Here is a 24,897-nt window from a genome sequence, read left to right as displayed (position 1 = left end):
GCAAGTGAGCGACCTTATGTTCTGTGACTAGCTATAATAGGTACAAATCCCTTGGTTGTGTTGAATTAAATCTATTGTTTGTGCGTGTCAATAAGTCGCTGTTTATGAGAGCAACTATACTTTCAATCAAGCATGCATTTTACCATCTGTACTCGCATTAGGCATTTTCTTTCTCTGCTCCCAGGTGTTTTAAAGTGACATCAGGCTGGTCCCTGGCGCACACAAGCGCTGTATGACCAGCCACATAGCTATAATTTTCCAGATTAGATCGCTCTAAGTTATGAAGTTAGTTGAATAAGAGACAGCACTAAAAGAGAGAAAATCAAAGTTATAATATAGCGAAAGCTACGTATATGGCTACAGAGAAATTATAAGATGTTACAAACTTGCCTTTGTAACGAGTTGCCCTGGTATTTCACCACTTTCTAACAGATTGTAGGTTAATTGGTTATTTGTTTAAAAGGTGAGACTGCTATGACAGCCTGTTTCGGGAACAACTGATCGCTCATTAGATAGAATGGCCAATTAACATTAGCATTAGTAGAGGCATTTGATGCAAGAAAGCAAGCTTATGCAGCATCAGCCAAAAAAATTAAAGTAAAATAAATAAATAAAAAATAACCACTTCCACTTCACCCCTCTGTTCGTTCGAAATACCTGTCCAGCCGAGCCTTAAACTTATTTAGGCTATCAACTTCCACGACAAGGGATGGAAGTTGTTCTCTTTCTTGGTGATTCCCTTTTGACTCTCTCTCAGGGTAACTCGGGAATTTTTTTTGGCTGGTGCTGTTGTTGTTGTTCTGGAGGCTTAATGGCACATAAGCTGCTAAGGCTATAATGTGCCTATTCACTTATTATATTAAAACATGAGTTTTCCCTAAATCAAAAGAAAATCTGAAATCAGAAATAATTGAAAAGCCCAGTTTGCCTGAGAAAGTCAAAAAATTCAGAAATATTTGCCTTATCACCAATGAGATTTTCAAGAGTTATTGGTTTATGGAGATTAACCAGTGAGATCAAGGATGAAGTTCTGGCTTGTTTATAATAGGGGCAGCCAATAAGAATATGTTTTACTGTCAAATTATTAGAACAATGTGTACATTGTGGTGGATCATCTCCTGTGAGTAAATGAAGGTGGGTCAGATGGGTATGTCCTATTCTTGCCCTTGAAAGGACTACTCCTTCTTGTCTCGATGTACGGATACTGGAGTGCCAGATTTTTGGATCATGTTTAAACTGAAAGAGTTTATTATTAGTCTGAGAGTGCCAGAGTGCTGTCCATTGTGATATGCAAGCAGCATGAACTGTTAGTGCATAATCTGATGCTGGAACAGGGATATCGGTTAAATCAAAAGTAGTTGGATTTTTTGCAGCTTTATCGGCCAGTTCATTGCCTAAAATACCAGAATGGGATGGAATCCAGCAAAAAGTGACCAGTTGGTTGCGTTTTTTAATTTTCAGTAATAAGCTTCTGATTTCATTAAGAATAGGGTGGACTTCATCTGAGGAATTACATAACGACATGATTGAGCTGAGGGAATCAGTGTAAATAACTGATTTGAAGGAACTGTCTGAACAGAGATTTTCTAAAGCTAGTTTGATTGCATATAATTCAGCAGAAAATATACTAAATTCTGATGGAAGGGAAACTGATACAGTTGTATTCGGAAACACTGCAGCTGCTCCAACATTTGAATTAGATTTAGAGCCATCTGTATAGATTGGGGAGAAGTCAGTATATCTTTGAGTGTGAACTGCATGAATTTGTTTGACATTTGATGCTTGCAAAGTATTCTTTCTCCATTGACAGAGGTAAGTGTCACAGGTTGGAAGAGGAGGAGGAGTCCATGGTGGCTGAGTACATGTGGCTACTTGTTGTACGGAATGGACGGAAATATTCCAAACTTGCTCCAATTCAAGAAGGCGAAGACCAGCTGGCTTTACTATGCTAGGTTTGTTTCTGTATAAGATTTCAAATGGTGGGTTGAAAAGGTATGACTGAACGGGATGAGAGGCACAACTTTGTATCTTTACAGCATATTTGAGTAACAGTGTTTTCCTGCGTAAAGCTAGTGGGGGCTCGTGAGCATCAATGTAGAGACTATGTGCTGGCGACGTTCTGAATGCACCAATTGCAATTCTCAAAGCACTGTGCTGAATTGGATCAAGCCAGCGTAATACACTCTTTCTGGCAGAATCATAGACAGGAGCACCATAATCGAGACGGGATCTGATTAATGCCCTGTATAAACGAAGAAGCGAGGTACGATCTGCACCCCATGTTTGGGCAGATAAAGCTCTGAGTATGTTTAACTTTTTTAGACATGACGTCCATACATTTTTAATATGGTCTAGGAAATTTAACTTGTTGTCAAGGATTAATCCAAGAAATCTGATGTTGCTGGTGACTGGGACAACGATGTTAGAAATTTGAAGTTCAGGATCTGGATGGAGTTTGCGTTGTCTACAGAAGTGGATGGCAACTGTTTTCTGCTGCGAGAGCCGATAGCCGTTGAGGCTTGCCCATTGTTGAATTTTATTAAGTGATATCTGAAGCTGTCTTTCAACAGACCTCATGTTTTGAGAATGACAGGAGATGGAAAGGTCATCTGCATAAAGGTAAGTCTCAACTGTATTTGGAAGCTGCTTAGTGATAGAATCTATTCTCAGAGCAAAAAGAGTGGCACTCAGTACTGATCCCTGTGGAACACCTTCTTCCTGGATGAAAGTTGTGGAAAGGGCATGTTGGTATCGAACTTGAAATGATCTAGTATGTAAGAAGTTCTCAATAAATATAGGGAGGTTGCCTCGTAGTCCTAGAAGGTAAAGATCACTAAGTATACCATACCGCCAAGTGGTATCAAAAGCCTTCTCTATGTCTATTGAAACCATTACTAGATGTTCACGTTTGACAAAAGCATTACGGACGGCAAATTCAGCCTTGACCATAAGATCTAGGCATGACCTGTTTTGACGAAAGCCATATTGACTATGGCTCATTAGCTGTTCCGACTCTATGATCCAGACGAGTCTTCTGTGGATAATTTTCTCAAGAATTTTGCTGAGGCAGCTTGAGAGAGATATGGGTCTATAGCTATTCGGGTTGGATGGATCTTTTCCAGGTTTCAGGAATGCCAAAACTGTACAGTGATGCCAAGAAGCTGGAAAAACATTTTCTAAAAATATGCGATTGTAAAAGACCAGGAGGCAGCGCAAAGCTTTGTCATCAAGATGTTGTAGCATGACATAATAAATCCCATCTGGCCCGGCAGCACCATTGCGGGCAGTTTTAATGACATGTAAAAGTTCAGAATATTGCAGAGGTTTGTTATATGGGAGAAGACGGGCAGTTTGAAAATGAATAGCATGCTTTTCTTCAGTGTTTTTAATTCTTTGGAATGAGGTAGGATAGGCTGTTGCTGCTGAAATTTCGGCAAAAGTATTTCCCAAAGCATTAGCTATATCTACTGGATTAGAGAGATCTTTCCCATTCCAAGAGAGGATTGGAGAAGGTATGGTAGGAAACTTACCAGACAGCTGTCTAATTTTTTTCCATATTATTTTGGAATCAGTATTTCTGTGAAAACTAGAGGCAAAACGGATCCAGGATTCTTTCTTTGCTTGCTTTTGTATGAAGCGTGCTTTTGCCCTTAATTTCTTATAGTTAATAAGATTGACTGTGCTCGGACATTGCCGAAACAAATTCCAAGGTTTATTTTTTGCTCTCTTTGCTGTGGTGCATTTGTCATTCCACCAGTAATTATGATGTTTTCGGCCCGGGGGATTTGATAGTGGTATTGTATTTTTAGCCACATTTAGAAGATGCGACGTGATGTAATCTGTGGCATCATCAATATGTTGGAGGCGGATTTTTTCCTCATCAAGGTCGATTGACGATTGAAATTTTGCCCAGTCTGCTCGGACAAATTTCCACTTTCTGCACGGTTGAATTGAAGGAGTCTTTGCTATCAGAAAGTTGCATACTATTGGAAAGTGGTCACTGCCCATGGGATCATTTATTACATTCCACTCTATGGTTGGGACTAGTACTGGTGAACAAATTGTGAGGTCTATTGCTGATGTGTGTCCTGCTGGGAGTTGTACGTGTGTCGGTGCACCAGTATTGAGTATACTGAAATTTAGTGCCTCTAAAAAGCTTTCAATTAGTCGGCCACGTCTATCCAATTTGGGAGAACCCCATAATGGGTGGTGCCCGTTAAAGTCCCCTAATATACAGAGAGGTGGAGGTATCTGTATAAACAGGTCTTCAAGATCTCTTAAAGAGTAAGAACGGTTTGGTGGTAGGTAGATTGAGATAAGTGTTATTGCACTATGGAGAGTTATGCGAACAGCAACAGCTTCTATTTCAGTTTGGATTGGGATATGTCTAGTTGGGATCTTCGAGTTTACTAGGATTGCTACCCCACCATGGGCAGCATTAGCGGTATTTCGATCTCTTCGATAAAGGCAATAGTTCTTTATCGAAGGAGAAATTTGTGAGGTCAGGTAAGTTTCCTGTAGACAGAAGGCAGCTGGAGAATATCGGTTAATTAAGTATTGAATATCGTCAGTGTTGCAACGAAAACCTCTGCAATTCCATTGTAAGATATTGTGGTTCATTTAGGTTTAGTTGAGGATGATTCATCAGACTGTTTTTTGTTTGAGCACTTTTTCCGGTCTTTTTTTGGGAAGCTGGGGCGCCCAGTATCCATAGTGTCATTTGCATGAAGTTCTAGTATGGGTTCCTCAAGATCTGAGTGTACATCTACTTCCATACTATTGGTGGATGATTCAGGTTTCTTGTTGTCTTTGGTAGTTTTTAATTTTTCTTTATCATGCGAGACTGTCCGAGTATCAGTTGGGATGCTGATTGGAGTGTTGGTCGATTCACTGGTTTTAGTTTGATGTGTGTCTTTTCCTGAATTAGATAGTGTATTTTTAACCCAATTAGCCATAGATGTGCTGGGGGGTATTGATACATCTGTTTGTACTGCTGTTGAAATAAAGCTTCGAGTGTGAGACGCATATGAACGACTGGGCATGGTCAACATAACCTGTCTGCGTGCCTCAGGGTATGTGACTTTGTGTTCAATTTTATATTTTTGAATTTTCTTCCCTGTTTTCCACATTTCACAGGATTTTGAAAATGCTGGGTGACTTTCTTTGCAGTTAGGGCAAATGGGACTTGATGCTGAACAGTCTGCTTGTGTATGTTCCTTGGAACCACAAATAGGACAAATAGCTTCTCCTCTGCATGCTTGTTGGGAATGTCCATATTTTTGGCATTTAAAACAACGAATCGGGTTAGGAATATAAGCCCGAATTCGGCAGTTTAAATAGCCAGCTTTTACTGAGGATGGCAAATCTGGGGTACTGAAGGTTAAAATGATTGACCTAGTTGGGACGAGATTTCCATCTTTTTTGGTCATTATGCGTTTGGCGTTGGTTACTTTTTGATTACTCAGTTCTTTAACTAATTCCTCTTCTGATATTGTAAGTAGGTCCCATTCGGTTATAACGCCTTTCGAGGAATTTAAGGTGTTGTGCGGAGTAATAGATACTGGCAGGCCACCGAATGTCGTTGTTTTGAGCAGCCACTCGGAATGTTTGGAGTTGGCTGTTTCAATTAATAGGTCTCCAGATTGCAGTCGTTTAACCATTTTTGGTGTTCCAGCAATCGATTCCAGAAATCTTTGGATGACGAATGGTGATAATTTGCCTACAGGTTGGTTGGAGAGAGAGTGTATCACCAGAAAGTTTGGCATTTCATTGCACTGAACTTCTCTTCGGAGCCTTTTTGCTTGGTTCACGTCTTCATCATTAGGTTTGTCTAGCCTTGAGTTTGAAGGCTCTAGAGGTGGATATTCATTTTTATCCATCGTTGCTCCTTTTAGCCCTGGGGGATAACTTTTCCCCCAGATTACCGGCCCCGCCACGGGGAGGCAGGAGCAGTGCCGCTCGGAGGCCAAGCGGTTGAAGTGTTAGTTGGTTAATAAAACAAGAAATATAGGAAAAAGAAAGGTGTGTTTCCTTTCTGTGTTCTAACTTGTGGTTTTCAAGTATAGAACTAGTTATAAAAGAAAGGCTTTTGCTAGAAACGTAGGAACTTAAAAGGAAATAACTTCAATCACTTTAGAAGAGCGCTCTATATATCACCAGAATATCGCTTGGCCTCGAAATACGCTTGGCACCCGGGGCCTTTTTGGCTGGTGCAACATAAGCCTTAGGCTTCCTTGCACCATATAGCTAATAATAATAATAATAATAAAAATATTCTTAAACATAATCTCAGAACAACATTTGTCTTGAGGAACGTTCCAAGAACTTTTCGTGTCAGAATTCGTAGTACATGTATAGCTGTTAATGGCATTCAGTATGAAATTTCATATCACCTAAAATTTCAGAAACCATCTGATGACGAGAGTGTGTTGCTTTTGGCCATCAGAATTTCAGCTGTTAGTTTCGTTTTAGTTAAAGAGGAAAGTTCATTACGAGGAGAAGTATGTTTGGAACAGACTTGATCTAATTTTAATATTATCGATTGTCGTTGGAACAAAACTGGAACAAGATTTTGCTGGCACGGTTCAGTAACTATTTTATGTCGTTATAGATATCTTATTTTCTGTGAAAAAAAAAATTGTGATTGGAGTAAAATCCCAGCCATCCAGCATTTGTGGAGATTGCGGGTTGCATGAATTTGCCGTTTAACTGGGAATTTTACCCTTAAGAAGGTAAACTTCTTAGTCACACCAATGTATACACTTTATTTTCTTTGGCTTTATTTTAAAATAACACTTCTTGCTTATCACTGAAAATTTATCGCTTATTTGTGCTTTTATATCATAAATTATTGAAAAGCCAAGGCTAAGCATATTACAAATTTCAGCCGTTTCTAGTCTTCTACAAATATTCCAGTTCCTGTTTTAAGGTAAACAACACTTCACTATTTTTCAACAGCTTTCCGACCTATTTTGAATACCATAACAAATGAATGAGTTAGGGATATGACGATATAAATACATTTACCCAAATAGCTGATATTTTAATGGCAGTGGCTGGGCAAAAAAGACAGATTTCAAAGCCTCTGGTGCTCACTTTATATTTAAAAAAATTAAGTTAATTTTTTAATATAAATTGTTGTTCTGTTATTAATGCGTTTTTGTATTTTTCACTTTTACCCCAGTTTCATCTATTGGCTGAGCTATTGGTGGCAAAACTGTCTTTCTTTTTGGATATTTGATTTTTAAAATGTACCGTTTGCATAAGCTTTCCGAATAGCTGGACTTTTATTGTAATTTCTAATAATATAAGACAGCGATGAGCTGCCTAAAATGGACCACTTGTTCAGTGCATTAAAATTATTGCAAGATATACAATTACACTTATTTTAAATGAAATTTAGTTAATATTAATTCAAATAATAATTAAAACTATAAATTTCTAAAAAAAATTAATTAATATAAGAAAATTTATTCAAATTCATAAAATAAATACAAATAACAGTAATTACTAATATCCTATAAGGATAACAAAATACATCGAAAAAAATTAATCTTCAAATATTTTTTCCTCTACACTGGTATAAAATTATTATTTTCTGTAAATAAATGAAAACTTTGGTTCTTATAATAATTACATCAGTGTGTGATAAGCTAGTTCTGTTTGATAAATATATTCCTTCTCTGTTGATTTTCAAACCAGTTCGTCGAAAGAGAACTGAAAAGTGGAGTGCCACCTGGGTCCGTTTTTTTTTTTTTTTTTGCATTTAATCCAGAGAATGGCTGCTGGATATATTCCTCAGTGATATTCGTGTATTCTTCTTGTGGTTACATTACAGAAAAGACAGATGTAGAATTGATGTGCGGAAATTTGCCTTTAGCCAGCGGGTGGTTAATTGCTAGAACAAACTTTCATCTGTCGTTGTAGAGGTTGATAGGTTAAATAAATTTAAGAGGAACTGGAGGGAATGGTGTTTTTTTTTTTTTTTTTTTTTTTTGGCTGATGCTGCATAAGCTCATACACTTGCTTTCTTGCATCACATGCCACTACTACTACTACTACATCATCTTATTCAAGTCTTAAACCAAACAAAGTAAATAAAGTTATTATTATAAATTAATTATCTGGATGGATACCACTCCCATACAAAAAATATTGTTACTTTGGATTTGGCCAGAGAAATTTTTCTTAACTATAAATAAGAAAAACTTAAGTGTTCTTAATAATATTAACAGTTTATTTTTTTATATTTTAAATAAATACATTTAATAAAAAATATTAATTTTCCACTGTCGGGTTACTTAAGGTTGAATAACAAATATAAAATACAGTGTACTGTGTGTGTATATATATATATATATATATTTTTTTTTTAAATGACATATTTCTAAAAAAACATAAAATAATTTTAAAAGATAAGAGAAAATTTCCTTTATAATACAAAAGTCTCCCTAATTTATTTTTAAATTTTTCTTAATAACTAGTTATTAAGAAAAATTTAGTACAAGTCTAACGATAAAAGTAGTAGTCCAACCTAAAAAAACTTACTTGTCCATTTTATTTACACAAATTTCTGTGTGTTGTGTATTTTATTCTCAATGTTTTTTGTATCTATTCGCTTTACATGTGTGTTATAAAGCTCATTCGTTCTGACTCCTTGTAACTGAGCACGCGCTCATAAAAACAAAAAAAAAAAAAAAAAAAAACACCTTCACGCACTGAACTGAAATAATCGACCACAGTCAAGCTCGCGCCACCTATAATCTCACAATTATTTGTGGGCAATAAAGCGTAACATAATGTATGGTATTTACATTATTCTAATAAATGTTCAAAGTTCCAGCTATAAAACAGTTTGCGACTTTGCATTAAATATAGAACTTTGGAAACAAAACCAAAATATAAAAATGCAGAAAAATAAAATTCTAAATATACGCATTCACTTTTCTGCTGTACTAATAATTGACGAAAAAACCTTGCTTAAGTTGCTCTCTTTGTGCAACGATGGAAGAAAAATGAGAACTGTATCGTGCAATTAGCGAAAGTAGGCCTAACCGCTTAAAGGTTATCGCTGGTATTTGTAACTACGAATCACCTGCAAGGCAAATTATAAAAAAAAAAAAAAAAAAAAAAAACTTTACTCTATTACAGTATCCACTAGTTATTCAGGAAAATTAAGGAAGCTACAGTAGACATATACAGTATTCTAATCTTCTGGAAGAAGAGAGGTATGGCCTGTACAATTCAGAAGAAATAAGTGTTACAAACAACCTTTTTTTTTTTTTTTTTTTTTTTTTTATCGATCACGTGATTGTTTAAACTTTATAGCGTCTTTCCTTGTTATATGCCTTCTCGTAGGAACTGTGTGTGTAACGGAAAAAGAAAGGATTTAACTTCCAGCTGTCGTCGAAGGCAAATCGAAATCGCAAGAAGCCGTAAATGTCACATAAATAAGGAATAACAAAGTATGTGTTGCCAGAACGCACGTGGCAGCCGTCAATATTCATCTATAAACATTTTCACTCTGTGTTGTCGCGCTGTCTTCTTCTGTTTATTCCTTGCATTTGGCTTATTTCTGTCTACGTTTTCTTCCGTTTTCCATTGCTTCGTCCCATTTTAACATAAATAAATAGGTGTATGCGGTACGTGCATGCGTTGAATAAAAGGGTCTGACACGTATTCGAACTTTGGAATGTATTACGATTCGAAATCACTTCCTGTGCATAATTATCTTTGTTAGAGACATCCGGATCAAAGATCACAGGTCAAGTTGAAGCTAAGCGCCTCTATCGCCTCGCCTTTTTTCTCCCCTCCTAGAAAGAAATGACCTGGATAAAGCAAAACTGGATCGACTCGATTCATTTTTAAAGCTATGCATAATAATCTACGGATTACAAACGAGAAAGGGCCGGAAAAAGTGATAAGGGTGACACAAATGCAATGTCGTGCACAGATGGTAAGAAAGAGTCCATAGTCGCATTCAAGTGCTAAGACATAAATGAAGGAGATAAAAGCGTCTTCGTAAAGTTAGTGGGGAGTTTCGTCTTGTCATCCGAAAGCGATTTCCGTGTATCAGACAAGAACATTATGTACGTACCTAGCAAATAAGTCCCCAGAGTACGCAGTCTAAGACGTCAACGATACAGAACTTAGAAGGAGATTCAAGGTACTAAGTCTTCAACTTCAACGGTCATCAAACTGCCTGAATAGCGTTATACAGACGATCATTCGTCGATCGAAACTGCCTTCTACGATTCGTCCATAGACGAGAACAGATATAACTTGATTCGTCTTTAACGATGTCCATTTTGTGCGCGTGCCTACCCCCGACTGAAATCCTGACAACAGTACGGCCATCAAATGCCAGGAGACCGTGCCACTATTATATATATAAAAGGAAGGTTTATGACTGCCACTCCCATGTTTCTTGATAAACGCGACCAGCCCAGCAGACACTTTGATGGGTCATGTCTGCAGACTAGATGATGTTTTATTTGAATGCAACATCCTGATTCTTCTAGTAGTGTTTGTAACCTAAGATCTTTAGGGTCTTGGTGGACTCCATATATGTGTTGTTTGATTCCAGTAGCCTACCATGAGCATAAAAAAAAAAAAAAAAATTAAAAGAAATACTGTATTTCTTTCTGAAATGTTCCTTAGAGCAGAGCTTTTAAAGCATTATTTGTTTGCGGAACCCTTTGAAAGTTTAAATTTCGCGACACTTCATATCCTTAAAAATGGTAACAATTAACAACAAATTAAAAACATCAATATATGTAAAAAAAATATCGATGATTAAAAAGTAACGGAATATTTGCAGGTCCTTTGGAATTCATTTGCAGAACCTCCAGAATTCCGCGAAGCACTTTGTAACCACTGATCTAGACCGGTGACACGCAATCTATGATCCGTGGGGATGGGCGGACATACAAGTGAGGCGATACAAGCTCTCCCGTCACACTAATTCAGAGAGGTAAGTTTTGAGACATTAATTTGGGGTCGGCCGGTAAATCTAGGAATCAAAAAAAAACCAAAAAAAAAAAAAAAAACTGCATGATACTTCACTAGATGCTAAATCTTGGATTTCTTTAGCCGCAATAAAATGTTATCAATACACCTCAAAAACTTTTATTCCAGATATTTTTCCTTTGGGTTATCTGCTCCTCTTTCATTAAACAAAAAAAATATAATAATGACTAAAATAAATAATAAGAAGAACATAAAATCACCTCGCTTTATTATAAATCAGTTTATTTGTGAAATAATAACGTATGGAGATCGAAATAACTTTCTTGATGAGATAAAAGGCGTCATCTTTTTCCCTATTGTTGGCTCTCTTCTCAACCAACTTAACCATTCTATCTCTTTCCCCGTTCTCTCAGTTCCCTACTAGTATATGTTTCATGGTTAGGCTAATATTTGCTGACTTGCGTACTGAAGGACATCTTTGCTGTCTCGACGAAAGACTAGCTAACCTCCCTCTTAATGTTTCTAAAAATAAAATGCAGCTTATAAAGTTGCAGGATACAGAGAAGCACGTGTCAACGCACGAAAAGACCGGAAAGCTAGCTATGTCACAGACATTTCATCTAAAGAAATGCAAAACATCATAGTTCAATATACTATTAAACTATTGTCCCTCTTTATCAATTTTGGAGAACAAGATTTAATTCTGTATCGTATTTATTTCTTGTAGGGAAATAATGATTTACTACCACTCAAGTTCATACCGCTATATACCATTAATTTCAAAAACAGATCCTTTCCAAATGCAATTAAAAATGAATATAAAAGCTAAATATCACGAATACATATGATTAAAACTAGTAATGGGCACAATCGTGAGGTTCATAATCGAAATTATCGATTATGACCTCTCTGTAATTCCAAAATTAGCAGAAGGTATACTCTATGAATGTTATAATGTTAAATATTTTAATAATATTTGTTTTTTCAAGTCTCAAAAAGCAGGAGGTATACGCTATTTCCCTAAAAAAATCCAGAAGGTACACGACGTATACCCTCCACTACGGCCCTGCTCATATCATTTGAAATAATTCATTCCATTATTTAGATTATACTCATATTATTCGAATGATCCATTCGATTATTTATTTCCAATAACATAATCGAATTATTTCATTTTATATTTCCTCTCCATTACTAATCATTTTATTATTGAAATCATCACTAATTTAAACATACTCCACAATCTTTTAAAAATGCATATGTATTCTCTTTCTGATGAGTCTATTTTCATTAAGTAGATAGTCAAGTGAGCAAAACTTCTTATGATAATTAAGTAAACAGTATCCAAATCGCTTGATTTAAGTGTTTCTTTGGTCTAATTAAAATCCAATATTCCATAACGGGTCGCATCCTACTATGGTTGCAAATCAAGAGGTATTGTACTAATTTTACACGAAAGCGAACCTTAAAATAAATCTCCAATACAATAAAAAATAATAATAAAATAAAATAATAAAAAATATATAATAATAAATAAACAAATTCCTTACTACAATAAAACATTTATCGCTTTCATCTTAGGTTGATTTTTATTAACTCTATATGTATATAAATCGAACAGAAACAACGAAATTATGTACTGTAATGATAATAAATTCTTTTTCAATTATGGTATATAAATTTCACGTTACCATAAACACTTTTAGTGAATGTTAATTCGATTAAAATTTGCTACTTAATACAATTTTACGTAACTGAATTGAAACAAAACTGAGTTAGTACTGTCTACAATCTTTTAAATAACATTTTAATAATGTTATATAATAAAACTAACCTTTAAACTCCGCTAGATGAACGAAAAACAAGCATATTACCACTCATATTATCTTTAATAATAATCCTTTCACTTTGGTATAATATTTATGGATTCGATGTATTTATATACAAATTAGTTGTCAAACTGTGCAGCCAAACGATAACCAACCACCTAGAGAACAGCAGCGCGTGGCAATAAACGCGCACGTGAACAGAAAAGCTTCTGTAATTGAGTGACGTAAGCTTATTAAGAGAGAAAAAAAAAAAGAAAAAAATCATTACGAATCTCTCCAAAACATATCTTAGTAACAGAATTAAATCAGCATTCTCTGTTTCTCTAATAAACTGTACATGCTCGCGGGTGTAAAGGAATAAAAAATATATATAAAAAATAATGAAAAAACGCCTCTATAATCACAACACTTTCATTATATAATTTAATATACTAATATCTCGTTCTGAAAGAAATTATGGAATACTTTGCGATAAACGGAGCAGGAAAAATAAATTAAACTTTTATCTTGTCATAAAAATTGGATTTTTTTTTCTTTTTTTCTGATGCAAGTACTATTAATTCAAAAGGTGCATTGCAGTAATAGCGTCTCTGAAAGTAAAAGTTTTTTTTTTTTTTTTTTTTTTTTTGTACGGAAGGAACCACGAATCGATTTTGTCTGCGACCTCTAAGATCTTTGGATTAGTTAGTATAACCGACTTAAGATATCGAAGTACCTAGTAAAAATTTAATGCAGACATTTTTAAAAATTAATACCCTTACTCTTAAAAAATATGCAGATCTAAGTCAATCGCAAATAATAATAATAATAAAAAGAATAAACAGGAAGGAATTTGAGAAATAACAAACTTTTGCGTCTGTACGGAATTACATGAGAAAATACTACTTAAAAAAAAAAGAAAAGAAAAAATACGTAAGATGGAACGCATGTTGCCGAAAATAAACCGAATTCTAAAATGCTTTGTGGACAGGTGGTGCCTGTTTTATGCCTAAATCCCCATAAAATATAATGCTAAAAATATTTTCAGAGTTTTAGCCTTCCCATTTTATACAAAACAGTACCAGAAAAGTGGGTTCGTTGGTCTTGTGTCTCTAAACATGTGCATCTTTTTAGCTGGGTAAACACCATCCAAATATACCCTCCAGTTTTTCAGCCTCACCGGAGCCTTCATACAGAAGTATGCAGCTCGTCATCTTTCCCCACTCGTGCACATCTGGTGCGTTCATTTTACTTACTGGAATGCACCTAAAGAAAATGTCTTTTAATACTTCTTTTTTCACATCCCCCCATTTTCTTTCTTTTTCTCTTTTTCTCTCTCTCTCTGCTCTCTAAAGTACATGCAAAATTGCTACACCAGCAGGGATTCATCGTGAGTACATAATGGAAGTCTAAATCCACGCTGGGAAGCCATTAACCCGGTTGATTAATGCTAACATTTCTGTCACTACTAACTGTACGCACTTTTATGGGTCTAGTGACACACCTACAAAGGGATAAAACTCTCGAGAGGTGGGAGAAGTCTTAATGGATTTCATATCACATTAGCAACACAGATATTTCGTTAATATTCAAAAAGAATATTATTTCTTTAAAGTTCTGGTGTAAAAGAGAAAGTAGAAACCTTTTGTTGAAAGTTCGTGAATACATAGAAGCTTCATAAGGGAAATCAGTTGATTTTATCATCTGAATATGAGTGTGGGTACATGTAAATGTATTCCATTTTTCATATTCCATCTCCGAGGAAGTAATTAGCCTGTGTGCAGACAAAAATAAATACAAAACGACTTCGTATAACGCCCACAATGCGTCATGTAGCGAATGCTTCATCAGCTAAGGTAAATAAACTCGCCTTATTTATGGGAAGTTAAAATAGGATAGAATTTTAATTCATATTGAAATTGGAATTCATAAAATGGAATTCTAAAAGAGATATCGCTCTGTTTCCCAAGCATAATTTATAATAGCAGTGTCCCAATATGGGTACTATTATGACGCATATCGATTTGGCAATATGAACCAGCTAAATTTCATAATGTGGGCATCAAGGTTATAACTACACCCTGTATGAAAATTCATTATGAAAGTACAGTACTGAGGAGAGTTCGAAAGCCCTAGTGATTGTCATCTGGGCCTCTGAAACTGCCTGTTAGATTAGAGATGTTGTAATACACTCCCCTATAGCTAATCCAAAAAAGGTATTCATTCTTGTTTAAATCGTTTTTGCCAAAGCTTGTACCAATTTTTACAAAAAATAAAAAAATAATAATAATAATTCCGTAAAAAAATAATAAAAATAATTCCCTAATTTTCAATAGTTATTAATATTTGAAAACCTTTTTTTAAGAATTTTATGAAAATTACTTCCATTTGAAATGTAAAAATAATAAACACTAATAAATACTAACACGTGATGTATTTAAACTGATTTTCGATGGAAGACCAAAGTTTGTATGCGGTGAACTATGAAATAAGTCACAGTTTTAAGGCTAAAATATTCATATTATTGTCAGGCGCAGAAACGCGTGACTTGATAACGTGCAAAGCACGTGTTAATATTAATTAAAAGGTTAGAAAATGTGACTACATCAAAAATACTGTATCTAAGCCTTATTTAGCATTTAAGTATTATTATTATTTAGCATTGGATATTGAAATTCACTTTAAAAAATTTACGCATGCGCATTTTGTATAGTGACAAGATCGCTTTTTTTTTTTCCTCCTTTTTTTTTTTTTTTTTATATATATTCTAAACCAAATCAAACTATAAGCGCAAGCTCTATTAATAGTCCCAAATAAAATTTTCAATATAATCAGAAAAAACGTAAAACAAGAGCGGTCTTACCTGATGCCAGTACAATCCCAGAAATTCATTAACAAACATGGCGGCCACGATGGTATGGATCACCGGAAGTAAAATCCCAAGTCCCACAGCCACTCGGGTCTGAAGTGGAATCATGGTGTAAGCTAAAAACACTACAAAAACGATTTCCCAAACGCCATCCGCTGCACTGTGTGCCATGCCCCACGTGCCTTTGGCCCACGTGTTTCGTGTTCCCAGATTGAGTGGCAAGCCCACCAAGCAGAAGGTGAGGCAGAAGAGGACGATGGTGTAGCACAGAGCCAAGATATGTGTATCCCTCAGAAATTTAGTGTGGCTGAATCCAAGGAGGATGACGAAGAACACGCAGTGGGCCAAATAGTAGAGCGTGCCCAGCGTCGGGACTAAGACCGAGACGAAATGTAAAATGGCCAAGATGGCAGTAATGACCACGAACAGAAAAATCACGCAGACGACGGACGACTGCTGGAGTTTGAGCACATACTTCCTGTACAATCGCTCCAGTTCATTATTCTCGAATCTCTTCCGATTTAAAATCCTTGAAAAGGCCACCTTCCGGTGAGCATTCATAGCCTTCACCGAGTGATCCATCTTTGCTCTTCAATTCCACAGTCGGCAAAGAAGATATCCCGGAATCCAAAAGTCGCAGTTTCTTAAATCTTAAGAGACATAAACATCTTATTTCCGGAGTTCGACGAAAAATTTGGAGATTTCAACGGGTGGTGGTGGTGGGGGGGAAAGCATTAAACGAAGAACACTTCTATCAATCCATCACTTCGCATAATACATCATTTCAGCATCGGGGCCGAAAAGATTTCCAGCGCCTTAATTAGTTTCTTAAGAAATAGGAACCTCGCCGGGCATTTCTTACGGAATAGCTCGAAGTAGAAACAAACCCACGTGACTCCGCAGATAAAAACGCGGTCAGTACAATGGCTAGGGAAAACAAAACAGCAGCACTTCGATCGTCAACACTTCCTCTTCCGGTAATGAAACTGCACGGTCTTCTTCCCTTCGTACTAAATCAACCGCACCAAGCGTATGAAGAGTCTCAGGAAACCTCCACATTCGCCGAAGCAACGACGTCACTTAGCGGCCAGCCAGCCCCGACTTGCAGATGTACCAGACTGGTACGTTACAAAACCGACTGGTGTACTCTCGGCTATTCGCAGCTCTCCCTAGTGGCCGTATCGGCAACTATCAACCCATTTTCTTTGCCGTAACTGCTAAATTTTCCCGCTAACCTGGGACGTTACCGGCAAGGGCGTTGTCAACGCGAAGTTTGTCTTTCGACAGCGGTGAAGCCCCGTAGAGTGTGCGCGCGCGACAACGTCTACCCGCACAATTGGCGATGTCTTTATGATTTTGTTTTCGCTTTGTTTCGTCAACGTAGCTGAATTATCTCGCATTAAAGGATAAAACGAAAGTGGAATGCTGGCATGTTTTCGTTCTATCGCTCCTTGTTTTATAATAATAATAATAAAAAAAAGTAATTTTTAATTAAATTTGTGTTTACTTTTTTAAAACCGTCTTGTGTTCAGAAAGGGAAATAGTTATCGCGATATTATTATTTATTAGAATAAGAATTAGAAGCCTTCCCCCCCCCCCCCCTTAACAAATCGCTAGTTAAGAAACGTTATTTAGAATCCACATAAAAAGCCCGGTTCATGAATAGAGAAAAAGCAGCAAGAACTACTTTGAGCTAGCAATAAAATGACCAAAGGATCACCAGCAGGTATTTAAAACAAATATATTGTAGAGCCAATTTTGGCCAATTGCCAAGTTGGGTAATAAACGTCAGACGCTAAGATTTTGCCTATATTTTAAGCTTACAGAAAAGGAGTGTTAAAAAAAAAAATTCAATAGATCGCCTTCTATTCGGACTTTTTTTTTAGAAAAGGTAGCTATTATTTTTAAGCTATGTTGTAGGTCACTGGGATATTGTGACACGTTAACCCAAAACATTTCTGTCCAGACCTGTTTCATTCTTTTATTTTGTTTTATTATCTTTATATTTTATCGAAGTTAATATATGTCATTAATCCGTGACTAGTTTCACAATTTAATGTGAAATTACAATTGCATTTTTCAGTGCTTCTACCAGTAAGGCTCGTTAACATTATGCATATATTTATTTGTTAGCCGGGTTACATTAAACGAGGTCAGTAAGGTCATTGGCTGACATAAAAATGTCCAGTGCATTTGTGAAGATCACGTCGTGTGCAGTAGCAAGCCTAACAAAGAGCAAATCAGCATATCTCTCTCTCTCTCTCTCACACACACACACACAAGGGATGTATTTCCTTTGTTTTTTTCTTCGTTGTTCTAAAAATGGCGCTTAGGGAATACCTAACTGCATTTTGTTATTATTTTGTTTCTAACCGACAGATGGCTCATCAATAATGAAGCATGGTTGCTAAGCGACAGTCACTTAGCAATTACTGCAAAATACGAGCATCATTATCTAATTATTATGTAGGGGGTTTTCGATGAGATTTATAAGCAATCATCTTTCATCTCCTGCATATTTACAGCTATTATTAATCTGATAGAAATTTTCTATGATTTACTATGGTGTTCATATATTTGGATAACGTAAAATTGAATAAATTGTAGTATTTCTGCGCTATTTATGTATATATTTATAGGTAAAGTACAGGGTTTAACTAAGTCGTGGAACCCATTTAGCTATCATTTTTTTTTTATTTAAGTTAAGATATACGGCAGTCTCGATAATCCGAATCCCGTTAATCCGATGCTTGCACTCTTGTATGCAATAAAGAGTTCTTCTTCTACCAAAATAAAGTTAGTTATACCTTTTATACCTACTAGTATGTAATAAATCCAGGATCCATCAACGTACAAGATGTTGATGGATCCTGGAGGATCAGAATGAACTTGACCATCTTATTCAGGGTGCGGGCATCGTCAGATTTGTGAAGAACCAGAGACTTGCCTGGTTGGGGCATGTTATGAGAATGGATGACAGCAGAACAACTAAGAGGATAATGAAATGGAAACCTACTGGTAGGAGGGCAAGAGGAAGACCGCGGAAAACATGGATGGAGGACGTAGAAGGGGACTTAAAGATCATGAGAATAAGAAGTTGGAGAAGTTTGGCTTCTGGGAGGGATTACTGGTGGAACATCGTTGAGAAGGCTAAGACCCACCCTGGCTTATAACGCCAGAAGAAGAAGAAGTATGTAATAACTTCATGGATTTGCATAGCAATCAAAATTGAAACACGCAGATTACATTTTTAAAATGCTATCCAGCATTTATCAGTTTAAACAAGTTGCTATAGAATTAAGGTACGTGAAAGAATGCATTTTTTGTTTTGAACATTTTTGCACTAATTACATAATCTTATTTTTTTTCATTAGTTTAAAGTTTTATTTGATTAATTTGAATAAAAAAAATAGATATTATACTTTTTCAGTACCGTATATTCTGAGTTGACTCCGTTCCTTCGGATTGCGAGACTATTCTTTGACATTTTGTGAAATTGGCAAATACACTGTACAGTTTAAAACTTGCGTAACAGATGGCGTAATATCAACAATACCAGATGGTTGCATATCAACAAAAATAGTAGTCCCAAATGATGATGATACCCGTAGCATTACTTTTGGATCAGATCTTGTGCAAAACCAATAACAGCGCAAAAACTCATATACATTTTAACTTCAGAAATTGACCACGAAGTTTTTCATTTAGAAAATTATGAAACAGGAACGGTTTGTGCTAAACTTTCACGTGCAAGGCCAACTTTAGCCTCCAGCACTGTGGCAGGAGATGCCTGGAGTGAAGGGACGAATCTGGCTACAGTGTTTCGCTCTGATGGAAGTGTCCGGGTGTGGGGGATTGCCTGGACAGTGCTTCCTGTTGGAGTGTATCGTCTCGACCGTATAGTTTAATGGAGATGTTCTGATGATAGGGGCGATTTCAGCTGATTTGGATCTAGTTCGGACTTTTTAGTATCAGCACAACATTTCAGGCCATACAGCCAAGGGTCACACAGGATTGCTGACGTTAGGTGTGTCTAAAGCGCAAAAACAACTATGAGGTGTCAGTATATTGTGCCTGTAATTGCCGGTAGTGGTCGGTTTGCTGTTGTTGTAGTAGTTTTAGGCGTATCAGCAACTTAGGTCATATTGCGTCATATATAATGTCTGTAAATTGCATGTATTCTGTGGTCAATTTTCTCTTTGCTGGAGGAGAAACCCGAGTTTCCAGGACAAAAACCATGCTACCCTCGCCTGAGACCGACCAACTCAGCTATGTTGAGAAAATAACCCATAAAAAATCCTTGTGTCATTAACAGGATTCGAACTCAGGACTTTTCTACAAGGTGTGGGAAAGACGGTATTAATGAAACTATGCTACCCACGATTGCTGCAACCCTTGCCTGAGACCGATAAACTCTATGTTGTGGGGGGAAAAGCCCATAAAATTTGCCGATTATTGGTGGGATTTGACTCAGGGCTTTTCCCGGTATGGGAAGACAGCGATAACCACTGTGTTACCCGCGAGGGCCGTTTGTTGGACAATGACGTCGAAATGTTGAAATAACGGCCAGAGAGCCCGTACCCCAACCCCACTAAACGCCTATGGGTCAAGATGGAGCACAGGTTTAGGCTACAACTAAAACAGCCTTCTTCCAAAGTGACTCTGACAGCTGCTTTGAAGAATTGTTGTTGTAGAAGTAGGGTTTTAGAAACATCAGCGACTAAGGCCGTATTGTTCAGTCTTTAAACTGAGTGTGTTCTGAGGTCGATTTTCTGTTTGCTGGACAAAAAACCCAATTTTCCTGGAGAAAAATCCATGCTACCTTCGCCAGAGACCGACTACCTCTGCTACGTTGTGAAAAAGGCCCATAGAAAATTCTATTGTGCCTGTATTCTATTCTATTGTATCGGGACTCCAACTCAAGTCTTTTCCACCCGGTGTGGAGAGGACGACGATTCTACCAACTGTGCTAACCACGAGGGCCCTTTGAAGACATAATAAAAGTGACTTCTGAACAACACTCATTTCAGGCTGGTAGAAAGTATACCCAGCAGGATTAGCCCTGTCTCACACAGGCCGCAACCAGTATTAATACCCAGTAGGATAAAAGAAAAAAGAAAAAAAAACCGCAGCCATTAGCAACCCACTGCGGGATGGAAGCCTCCTCAACAATTCATGCTGATGGAAACGGACCATAATCTGCCACACTGGTCCAGTGCGGGTTGGCAGATCGACCATATTCAGCAGTCAGGGGCTTGAACCCCGGTCTACTCAAAGAGTGTGTGCTACTCTTGGCTACGGAGGCCGTTGGGATTAAAAAGCGTATTAAATTGGAATTAAAATAAAATTTTTAAATCTAGCTTTTTTGCAACTATCTGTTTATGTCTGAATACTTTTGGTTAATACAGTGTATCTTATTTATTATATACAAGAAAAAAGTTTAGGTTTCCTTGTTTTTGGATCGCTTTGTACTTTTATACACCGATGAGCCAAAACATTATGACCAACGATTTGACTCGCTGGTCATAATGTATGCAAATCGAAGCAACTGCAGGTGAACTACGGCGCGTGCGCGGGTCGGGACACGGCAAAAAAAAAAACCATCTGATACTGAGCTCCGTTAATCGGTGTTACTCTTCTTGTTCAGATGGGAAAGGCAGCGGACTTAAGCGAGTTCGACAAAGGCTAAATTGTAATGTCCAGACGACTGGGTAACAGCATATCCGAAACGGCACGGCTGGTGGGATGCTCACGGTCAGCCGTGGTTAGTACCTACAGAAAGTGGTCCGGAGAAGGAAAACCCACGAACCGCCAGCGAGGTGTTGGACGATCACGGCTCATCGATGCTCGAGGTGTGAAGGCTCTCCCGGATGGTACGTGGCAACAGAAGGGAGACTGTGGCACAACTCGCCGGTAACTGGAATGCTGGTGATGGTAGTAATGTGTCACAACACACAGTACATCGAACCCTGCTGAAATGGGACTGCATAGCCGCAGACCGCTCCAAGGTTCACCGGTGACAGCGCCTACAATGGGCACACGAGTATCGAAACTGGACCCTGAATGATTGGAAGAAGGTCGTCTGGTCCGATGAATCACGTTTCCTGTTGTACCATATGGACGGCAGGGTACGTGTGCATCGTTTACCTGGGGAAGTGATGGCGCCTGGATGCGCCGTGGGACGAAAACAAGCTGGTGACAGCGGTGTCATGCTTTGGGCGATGTTCTGCTGGGATACCCTGGGTCCAGTCATCTATGTTCCAGGCACTCTGACGTTTAAGAGAAGCACTACACAAACGCAGGCCTAGAGTCACCCAAACAATTTGGATTTAGAAAAGAATACTGATGCCCTACACAGGATCATCAACGCTGCAACAGAAACAGACCGCAAATACTTTCTTGCCATCGCGATTGACTTCGCCAGTGCGTTTGACACCCTCTGGTGGCCAAGCGTCCTCAGCAGGCTCCGTGAAGCCAAACTCCTAAGTAAACTATATAATTACATTAGCACTTACCTGTGCGACAGATCAGTAAAAGTCACCACTCCTTACTGTACAATAACCAGACGCATCTACAGAGGATGCCCACAAGGCTCCGTCCTGGGCCCATTGCTCTGGAACGTGGTCCTGGATGGATTCCTCAAACTCGGAAATGCAGCTTCCCAGGCGTATGCGGGCAACCTTGTCCTGACGCTGACGAAAACTCCAGGGCACAGCTGGAAACACAGCAAACCAGGCGCTCGCCACCCTACAACAAAGGGCTGAAGAAAATAACTTGAAGATATCATCCATTCAGACAAGCTCGATCCTACTTCGGGAAACACTGGACACCAGGAGACCCGTCCCCAAATAAAAGTACAGGGAATCACCGTCAAGCTGACCACAGAAATGTAATTTCTCGGGGTTGTCCTTGATAGAAGCCTATCCTTCACCCCCCACCTTAACTATCTCAGAAATTACTCGTCACTATTTGGAAGAATCAGCCACAAGGACTGGGGCATAAAGAAGAAAACCCTTGCTCTTTTTCACAAAACCTTCCTGCCAGTCATCCTCTATGCCTCGCGGGTATGGTACAAGAAAGCAACCACCCCAACTAATAAAAGAAAACTAGAAACTATACAGAGGTACATCTTGCTGACTACCTCACGAGCTTGCAACACAGTAAGCACACACTCACTCCAGGTGTTCACCGGTGCCTTCCCCTTGGACCTGGAAGTGATACGCAGCGGACTTCTCTACAGCCTTTCCAGAGGCATACCGGATACCTACCTAAATTTCACACTAAATATAACCAGCGACCCGAAAATAGAGTAAAGAAGATTAACTGTACATCTCCAGCAAACCTGGCAAACATGGTGGCAAAATTCAACAAAAAGGACAAATAACGCGAAAATTCCTCCCAACTGTCTCGGCCGTATATCCAAAATACCCAAGTTGGCTCTCCTCAGGATTGCTGGCCACGTACCTCCTAACTTGCCATGGCGCCATCAGATTCGGACTTATGACCTTTGGACTGAGCAACACTTCCCTCTGTCATCGTGGCTAAGTGGAAATGTGGGAGCATTTAATGCACCACTGCAAGCTTTATGAAAACCTCCGATGCCAAACTAATTACGAAATTACATTATGTACCAGACAATCAAGAGGAACGCTTACTGGAAGAGGAACACAGCTACAAAGCACTGGCATACTTTGCACATGGTCTTTTTGGGCTGGAAGAGTATGCATAGAAGGCATACTCTTCCAGCCCCACAGCCACAATAGCGATTCCCAGGCCCACAATATATGACTTTGCAAACAACCATATAAGGTGCATGGACAGTCACCATCAAGATAGTTCACAAAGGAACTGCGTCCCAGGAAGAAACAATGAACGGAACCTGTTAACTCAACCATAGGAATGGACAGTTTCAGTAGTAACACTGCTGTAAACAGAAACCATGGACGGGAAAAACACAATGATCCAGCAACTAAAGACTTCGACCCAAACATAAACTTAAGTAACCACGAACTGGACCAAACACTCGCAACCAGAGACCTGATTAACGGACCTGTCCTGGTGCTAAGTGACAACTACGGACAGGACACTACACCTCGACTCGACAAACTCGGATACAACAAATGGACCTAGGATCCAACAACTAATGATCATGACTTCAGACAGAGACATATGTACAGAGACACAGACTGGACTAAATACCCACAACTACAAACCTAAATAAGGGACCTGTCCTGCTGCCAAGTGACAACCACAGACAGGAACCTACACGTGGATTGGACAAACTCAGACCCAACCAAGGACCTGACTCAAGGAGACATGCAGGGCCATATGGTGACCTGTGCCTGTTCCCTTGCCAGGCACACTTTCCTCCCCCCTCTGGCAAAGGGGGAGGCGACAGCCCTCTTGTTGCCTCCCCCTTCCACCTCACATCTTTCTCTCTGGTTGGGCATACCCCACTGACACATGCTGGGATCGTCTAGTCTATTTACCCCAGTCCTTCCTAGCTATTTCCCCCAACCTTCAATCACCTCCCCACTCTATCTGTACAGCAGAGCAAGACCCACACCAAAATTCTAGCTTCGCTAAATTATTTCGCCCGCTCCTCGACCATTAAATTCTCAAACGCAACCCCTTCAAACCGGGAAATATCATCATCATCATCATCATCAGCCATTTTCAATCCACTGCAGGATGAAGGCCTCTCCAGCAACTTTCCAGTTCCTTCTGTTTTGAGCACTGGACATCCATTTACTACCCACAAACTCATGAATTTCATCTATCCATCTCCGCCTTTGTCTTCCAGGTTTTCTTCTAGCTCCTCTTGGATACCATTCTGTTATTTTCTTAGTCCATCTGTCATCATGTCTTCGAGCTATGTGTCCTGCCCAAGACCATTTTAGTTCTTTAGTTTTGATAAGAATGTCCTTTACTTGAGTTTGTTGCCTAATCCATGTGTTTCTCTTCTTATCTAACAGTCTTATTCCCAATATGATTCGTTCCATTCTTCGCTGTGTAGTTCTCAGCTTCTCTTCCATTCTTTTGGTGAGTGCCCAAGTTTCACTTCCATAAGTCATGATGGGGAGTATACATTGGTCCATTATTTTACGTTTCAGACAAACTGGGATATTGCTCTTCAGTATGTGACTATATTTCCTGAATGCTATCCATCCAAAATTTATTCTTCTCTTGACTTCCAGCCATTTATCATTATTACAGCTAATAACTTGTCCCAGATAAGTATATGACTCCACC

General features: G+C 38.3%; 1 protein-coding gene across 1 annotated transcript in view; it reads right to left on the bottom strand.

Annotated features, from left to right (window-relative positions):
- LOC150079454 (adenylate cyclase type 1-like) overlaps positions 1 to 16,741 on the bottom strand; it is a 317,266-nt gene extending 300,525 nt beyond the window's left edge. Inside the window, exon 1 of the mRNA XM_090383372.1 lies at positions 15,640 to 16,741. Within this exon, the coding sequence (XP_090239498.1) occupies positions 15,640 to 16,227 (588 nt within the window). The 5' untranslated portion in view covers positions 16,228 to 16,741. The remainder of the gene's footprint in view (positions 1 to 15,639) is intronic.
- Positions 16,742 to 24,897: the final 8,156 nt, after the last annotated feature.

The sequence above is a fragment of the Mastigoproctus giganteus genome, chromosome 10, assembly GCF_048544385.1.
Source record: "Mastigoproctus giganteus isolate SK-2022 chromosome 10, ASM4854438v1, whole genome shotgun sequence".
NCBI classification, from domain to species: domain Eukaryota; kingdom Metazoa; phylum Arthropoda; class Arachnida; order Uropygi; family Thelyphonidae; genus Mastigoproctus; species Mastigoproctus giganteus.
The sequence above is the reverse complement of the archived record's forward strand: the minus strand, read 5'-3'. Positions and strand labels throughout refer to the sequence as shown.